We start from the raw sequence: 7,516 nt of genomic DNA on the forward strand, positions 1-7,516 counted from the left end.
GAGAGAAGATAGGTCTGCACCAAGATATTTTGGAAAACAAACCTGACATTTGATTTACACATGAGCACACAGAACATGTAGACTGAGCCATGGCCTACAGCACCTCCCGAGAGTTTATTGGAGGACCATTTTCTGGTTGTAGTGGAGCACCCTCTGCTGGACATCATGTCAGTTGCCTTCACCCATCAGGCAGAAGAGGTTTACATAATGAACCATTAGTCCTTATACAAGTCAAGCTCTTGACACTGGTTCCTCCATTAACAGTAGCACCTTTTGTTAGACTGCCTGCACAGTAAATGCACAACTCATGTAATGCTCTATAACTCAGCAGAATCAGATAACCCTCTTTCATGCAGACATGTCTCTTAAAATGAAAGTCAACCTGCCATTAGCAAACTAACAGAAGAACAAATGTTAAAGTGGACAGATTATAAACTTTGGTGTTGCATGCCAAAAGCTACCAGACTCATGTGTCAGCAGTTTCTACTTCAAGTCAGAAGCATTAAATGTTCACCCTTAAACCCAGTAGTCACGTGTAAGACATTGAGATCATAGACAAGATTTGATGAAAACCAGTTTATTGGTATCAGATCATAACCAAGCAGCAGTGAGACATCATGGAGACCTGAAAGACAAAGGCATTAGTCAGTCAAGAGAGCAAATGCTGCAATTATAGCAGATATGCAGTGAACTGTGCCTTACCAGAAAGTCTCTAGAAGCCACCTTTAGCTGGAGCTCCAGCAGAGTCGCTTTGAGTGGGTGTTTTGCTGATGCGTCTGGATACTGGCATGACATGGGGAGCAGGCTCTCCTGGGGTGTATCGGGTTTGAGCAAACAGCTCTCTTCCTCGCTGGTAGCTTGAACGAGAACTGAAGGAGTAGACTGGCTCCAGGTCAGACACGTCACTGAAGACTGGCTCAGGGGTCTCAAGACCAGCACCAGTGTTGGTGGCAGATCCAGAGCTGGCCTCATCTTGAGGGCTAACATACCCATAAGAGCTGCTCCCTGCATAGCCACTGTCTGAGCTAGCATAGCCACCAGTATAACTTCCACTTGGAGCACTGCCATCATATCCACTAGGTGGGCTAGCATAGCCACCAGTATAACTGCCACTTGGAGCACTGCCATCATATCCACTAGGTGGGCTAGCATAGCCACCAGTATAACTGCCACTTGGAGCACTGCCATAATATCCACTAGGTGGGCTAGCATAGCCACCAGTATAACTTCCACTTGGGGCACTGCCACCATACCCACTAGCTGAGCTAGCATAGCCACCAGTATAAGTGCCACTTGCAGCACTGCTGTCATATCCACTAGATGGGCTAGCATAACTGCCACTTGGAGCACTGCCACCATATCCACTAGCTGAACTACCATAACCACCAGTATAAATGCCACTTGCAGTGCCATATCCACTAGGGTCAGAGGCTGCATAAGCCCCATAGTAACTGACCTCAGGGATTTTATAGGCCTCATCCCTGACACTAAGGTACCCACTGTTGAAGTCACTGCCCCCAGTGTAGCGGCTGCTGGAACTTCCAGGGACAGCACTGGCAGAAGCACCAGTTTCAGAGGTTGGGTTGGGTAGACTTGGTTTAGGGGAGCTGCTGCCGATAGAACTCACCCATCTGTTCCAGCTACCAGGGCGGTAAGGGAGTGGCACCTCTAAAGGTTCTGAGGCTGCTGCAGGAGCAGCTTCTGATCCATACTCTGGAAGAACATTAGAAATGAGTAATTTAATAGCAACACCAATAGTCTTGAGTTGGGTAGGAATCATCTTACCTTTTGGTAAGGGACTACAGCTGATGCTTCCAATCAGTAGACATGAAATCCAAAACATCCTGCAGACACATTTGCTTTAGGATAAAGTTTAAGTACACTAATTTTAAGAAACATCATTCATCTACTTACATCATTTTGTCTCAGTAGGTGGATAAACTCAGGATGTCTGCCCTGCAATTTTTCCCAAGAAACTATAGAGGTAAAGCACAGACAACATTGGTCCTCTTAACATTGAAGTAACATGAACAACAAAAAAATAAGCAACCCAGCCAAAAACTGTGGCTTACCTACTACTGGCACAACAGTCTTCCACAAGCACAATGTCTTTATGAGCCTCCTGAGCTTCTTTTAAAGGATTCTCAAAGCTGTGTTAATTGATGGCTAAGTGGGCACAGCTGATAACAATGAAACCTGAGGTGTGTTCAAGGTGAAAAACGTTTTGAGAATATTTTTTTCTGGTAAAACAGCCAGTTTTCCACCAACAACACTTAACATGTTTTCTCCTGCTTGGTAAAATATCTTACATACATTTACGATAATTACTACATTAACATTGAACAGGTGTGTGTAGTTGATTGTCATGAATTGAACTATTTACACAATGAAGTGTATTAATGATACACTGATGATTTAATCTAAATTTTTATTTGCTCTGCTTTCTGATCTCGAGTCAGACAAACAAGTAAATTTCATAAGTTGGCTATCAGATCCTCACAGTGGCTCTGAAACAGCTGGGAACCATAATAATATCAATCCAGATCACTTCAGTGTGTTTATTTTGCATGAAAGCCACAACACACTGTTGCCAAAAAACAATAAAGAATAATCAAGACTGGTCAGAACCACTGATGACAGACTGAGCAGAGTGACTACACAGCCAGTAGGTGTTTATCTGGGCCATACTTACATGATCTCATAGTAGTGACTCTAAACCTTCATGTAGATTTCAGAGATATAATGAATAATATGACTCAGATTATTGGTGCTTTAATACTGTATTTAAACCAGGGGTGGGTCAGGTCGTGTCTGATTGGAGAGAATCAATAGTAATGTGAACATGACAACCAAACATAGCAGGAACACAGTGGAACCATGTGTAAAGTTAATGTATTGTGAAGAACATTTTTGAACCTAGAGCCATCAGCGTGAGCCTTCAGTGGACCTGACCTGGCCACTCACTGAGGAGAAGCTGGCAAGCAAAGTTTTATTTATATAGTACATTTCATTCTAGGTGGAAGCACAATGTGCTGCACAAAGCATGAGTTTTAATAATAATAATAATAATAATGATGATAATAATAATAATAATAATAATAATAGTTTATTTGTAATGCAATTTTCAATACAAATAACAGTTCTTCACATGAATCAAATACAAACATAAAAAAATCAAAGTGAAATGCAAATGAAATTAAAAGACATCACAAAATAAAAGCATTTTTATAAAAGTGTGTCTTAAGAAGTGAGATAAAACGGGGAACTGACACTGCAAGTCTAATCTCTTCTGGTAGCTGAAGTTTAGGGGCCCTGACGGCAAAGGCCCTGTCTCCTCTGGTTTTTAACCTAGACTTTGGAATGGCCAGCAGCGAGCTACCAGAGGATCTCAGACTGTGATGTGTGTATGAATAAATAAAAAACTTTAATGACAAAAAAAAGAAATATAAGGAGCAGCCATCCCAAGTCTGTAATTAAAAGAACTTTAAAATCAATCCTAAAATAAACAGGCAGCCAGTGAAGGGATGCAAGGGCTGGAGTGATATAGGCACATTTGGTGGACTGGGTTAGTAGATGAGCTAGAGCGTTCTGAACTAACTGTAGGTGCTGGATTGATTTTTGATTGAGACAGATGTAGAGAGAGCTGCAGTAGTCAAAGTGGGAGGAAATAAAAGCATGTATAAGTCTGTGCCAGAAACTAGAGACTTGACCTTGGCTATGTTACTCAAATGATAAAAACATGATTGAACAACTTTTTTCACCTGGGGTGTAAAACACAGATACTGATCAAAAATGGCTCCAAGATTTTTGGCTGAAGGTTTAGTGTGGTTTGTTAATTGACCTAAGTTTTCTCTGATTTGGATTCTTTTTGCAGGTGGACCAAGTACGATGACCTCCGATTTTGTCTGATTTAATTGTAAGAAGTTGTCTGACATCCAGTATTTCATTTCTGTGAGACAATTGTGGAGGGTTGCTATGTTGGACTTATTACTGATTCTGACTGGTAGGTAAAGTTGTGTGTCATGGGCGTAGCAGTGAAAATTAACATTGAATTTACGGATGTCGCCGAGCGGGAGCATATAAATGGAAAATAAAATCGGACCCACAATAGAGCCTTGGGGGATACCGTAGGGTGAGTTATTGGAGGATGAGACTGAGACAGCCAGCGACACAGAAAAACATCTATTAAATAGATGGGACTTGAACCAGTTTAAAGCCATACCTGATTCCTACCCACTTCTCCAGTCTGTTAATGTTATCACAGAAGTTGCAACCACAAAAACTATGGATAGTGTAAAGATAAAACATGAGACAAATTAAAATACATAAATATGAATTAAAAGCCATTAAGAAAATAAAACTGGTGAATATAATGGCAAGTAAACTTTAAAGGTTACTGTATATGCCTCATTTAATGAATGCAAACCACAATAAGCAAAAAAAAAAAAAAAGTTAAGTCAGATAGAGTAAAATATTCAGACACTGACAATTCCATTTCAGATGGAGAAACAAAACTGCAACATTTTAAAGAAACTGTTTGTGCTGGTGACCCTGAACACCATGCAGGCTCATGGGTTTAGGGCCACCACTCTGGCAGCACAAAAGCATTCCCTCTTTATGTACTTTTACCCTGGGGGCTCCAAGCAGCCTCTATTGTAGCCCATCTACCTCAGACCAAGTAAGACAGGTTATTCTTGCCTTGACTACTGCAATTTTCTGTGTAGGCATCATTCAGCCCCATCTCAATTGCAGCGAGACCTCATCTCCCCTGTACTGGCCTCTCATTGGTTACCCGTTTAGATACTTGTTTTTAAAAGCACTGCATGGAGTGGAAAAGCCCCTAATGGAAGTTCTTTCCATGCAGAAGGTTTAGACAAACTGCTGCATGATAACAGGTTCCAGGGTGTTTTCACCTTCCCAGGTTCCTGAACCAGAGTCTTGACATTACATGGGGCAAAATGCCATCCAGTAATTTACAGCTGTGTTTAAGTGACATGGAGCAGGGTCATGTATTTTATAATCCTAATATTACAGCCGTTTGCAATCGAATACCCTGCAATTATAGCACTGGGACCTGGAGAGAAGACAGAATAACCCATGGAAATATGCCACAAGCCAGTTTGAGAGCCTGTGTTGCCTTCATCCCATTAGTACCTAGCCATATTAACCAGCCTTGGATTTAAGGCAACAAACTTTGTTGCATGCCTTAATATACTGTGTCATCCCATCAGCTTCTACATCAAGTCAGTTAAACTTCAGCCCTTTAACCGAACTACAGCCAAGTTTAAGACAGTAAAGTCAACACCATGCACAAGACAATTTGATGAAAACCAGTTTATTGGTATCAGGTTATAACTAAGCAGCGAGACATCATGGAGACCTGAAAGACAAAAGGCATGAGTCAGTCAAGAGAAAGCAAGTGCTGCAATTATAACAGATATGCAGTGAACTGTGCCTTACCAGAAAGTCTCTAGAAGCCACCTTTAGCTGGAGCTCCAGCAGAGTCGCTTTGAGTGGGTGTTTTGCTGATGCGTCTGGATACTGGCATGACACGGGGAGCAGGCTCTCCTGGGGTGTATCGGGTTTGAGAAAACACCTCTCTTCCTCGCTGGTAGCCTGAACGAGAGCTGAAGGAGTAGACTGGCTCCAGGTCAGACACGTCACTGAAGACTGGCTCAGGGGTCTCAAGACCAGCACCAGTGTTGGTGGCAGATCCAGAGCTGGCCTCATCTTGAGGGCCAACATACCCATAAGAGCTGCTCCCTGCATATCCACTGTCTGAGCTAGCATAGCCACCAGTATAACTTCCACTTGGAGCACTGCCATCATATCCACTAGGTGGGCTAGCATAGCCACCAGTATAACTGCCACTTGGAGCACTGCCATAATATCCACTAGGTGGGCTAGCATAGCCACCAGTATAACTTCCACTTGGAGCACTGCCATCATATCCACTAGGTGGGCTAGCATAGCCACCAGTATAACTTCCACTTGGGGCACTGCCATCATATCCACTAGCTGAGCTAGCATAGCCACCAGTATAAGTGCCACTTGCTGCACTGCCATCATATCCACTAGGTGGGCTAGCATAACTGCCACTTGGAGCACTGCCACCATATCCACTAGCTGAGCTAGCATAACCACCAGTATAAATGCCACTTGCAGTGCCATATCCACTAGGGTCAGAGGCTGCATAAGCCCCATAGTAACTGACCTCAGGGATTTTATAGGCCTCATCCCTGACACTAAGGTACCCACTGTTGAAGTCACTGCCCCCAGTGTAGCGGCTGCTGGAACTTCCAGGGACAGCACTGGCAGAAGCACCAGTTTCAGAGGTTGGGTTGGGTAGACTTGGTTTAGGGGAGCTGCTGCCGATAGAACTCACCCATCTGTTCCAGCTACCAGGGCGGTAAGGGAGTGGCACCTCTAAAGGTTCTGAGGCTGCTGCAGGAGCAGCTTCTGATCCATACTCTGGAAGAACATTAGAAATGAGTAATTTAATAGCAACACCAATAGTCTTGAGTTGGGTAGGAATCATCTTACCTTTTGGTAAGGGACTACAGCTGATGCTTCCAATCAGTAGACATGAAATCCAGAACATCCTGCAGACACATTTGCTTTAGGATAAAGTTTAATTACACTAATTTTAAGAAACATCAGTCATCTACTTACATCATTTTGGTTCAGTAGGTGGATAAACTCAGGATGTCTGTCCAGCAATTTTTCCCCAAGAAACTATAGAGGTAAAGCACAGACAACATTGGTCCTCTTAACATTGAAGTAACATGAACAATTAAAAAAAATAAGCAACCCAGCCAAAAACTGTGGCTTACCTACTACTGGCACAACAGTCTTCCACAAGCACAATGTCTTCATGAGCCTCCTGAGCTTCTTTTAAAGGATTCTCAAAGCTGTGTTAATTGATGGCTAAGTGGGCACAGCTGATAACAATGAAACCTGGGGTGTGTTCAAGGTGAAAAACGTTTTGCAATATTTTTTTCTGGTTAAACAGCCAGTTTTCCACCATAACAATTTGTATTTTCTCGACCTTGGTAAAATATCTTGGGGATGTCAACAATGATACATTGCAATTATGTTGCATTAACATTGAACAGGCGTGTGTAGTTGAACAACTTACAGTTCTAGTATCTTTTTGGAAAAGTGTAGTTACAGAACTGGAAGACTAAAGGGCTGGTCTGAAGTAGTAGCAGTATGGGCTGCTCATTCATAGATTTTCAACAAAGTTTACATACATGAGACTTTTGTTCAAGAGTGCAGTGTTGACCTACATAATGCAGGATGCAGCAATCATTGACTCAGGATTGTAATTCATAACTCTAAATTTCCACTTAAGGAAATATAATTAAAAAAGTCATTTATGCACTTCTGGTAGCGAACCTTTCTATGACTATGAATATTTTCCATCCTGTAGGTATTATGATCATGGCGGTGCAATAACTGAGTTTCTAACAATCTTGGTCCATCCCACAGCTGACCAGTTGAGCCACTCCCACTC

General features: G+C 42.4%; 2 protein-coding genes across 2 annotated transcripts; both read right to left on the reverse strand.

Annotated features, from left to right (window-relative positions):
* Positions 1-561: 561 nt before the first annotated feature.
* Positions 562-2,091, reverse strand: LOC130176589 (peroxisomal membrane protein PEX13-like). Its single transcript, XM_056387758.1, has 5 exons — positions 2,073-2,091; positions 1,915-1,976; positions 1,786-1,844; positions 703-1,713; positions 562-625 (listed from the first exon to the last, which is right to left on the reverse strand). The coding sequence occupies exons 2-4, from the start codon at positions 1,917-1,919 to the stop codon at positions 713-715; spliced, it is 1,065 nt and encodes a 354-aa protein (XP_056243733.1). The 5' UTR covers positions 1,920-1,976; positions 2,073-2,091; the 3' UTR covers positions 562-625; positions 703-712.
* Positions 2,092-5,319: 3,228 nt separating this feature from the next.
* On the reverse strand, positions 5,320-7,405 carry LOC130176277 (prisilkin-39-like). Its single transcript, XM_056387268.1, has 5 exons — positions 6,834-7,405; positions 6,673-6,735; positions 6,544-6,602; positions 5,461-6,471; positions 5,320-5,380 (listed from the first exon to the last, which is right to left on the reverse strand). Exons 2-4 carry the CDS (start codon positions 6,675-6,677, stop codon positions 5,471-5,473), a joined length of 1,065 nt encoding a protein of 354 aa, XP_056243243.1. The 5' UTR covers positions 6,678-6,735; positions 6,834-7,405; the 3' UTR covers positions 5,320-5,380; positions 5,461-5,470.
* Positions 7,406-7,516: the final 111 nt, after the last annotated feature.

This window comes from Seriola aureovittata, chromosome 10 (genome assembly GCF_021018895.1).
Source record: "Seriola aureovittata isolate HTS-2021-v1 ecotype China chromosome 10, ASM2101889v1, whole genome shotgun sequence".
Taxonomy (NCBI): domain Eukaryota; kingdom Metazoa; phylum Chordata; class Actinopteri; order Carangiformes; family Carangidae; genus Seriola; species Seriola aureovittata.

Coding starts and splice junctions, on each gene's coding strand:
- LOC130176589 (XM_056387758.1), bottom strand. Junction 1,714..1,785: donor CTGTAGTCCCTTACCAAAAG/GTAAGATGATTC, acceptor ATGTTCTTCCAG/AGTATGGATCAGAAGCTGCT.
- LOC130176277 (XM_056387268.1), bottom strand. Junction 6,472..6,543: donor CTGTAGTCCCTTACCAAAAG/GTAAGATGATTC, acceptor ATGTTCTTCCAG/AGTATGGATCAGAAGCTGCT.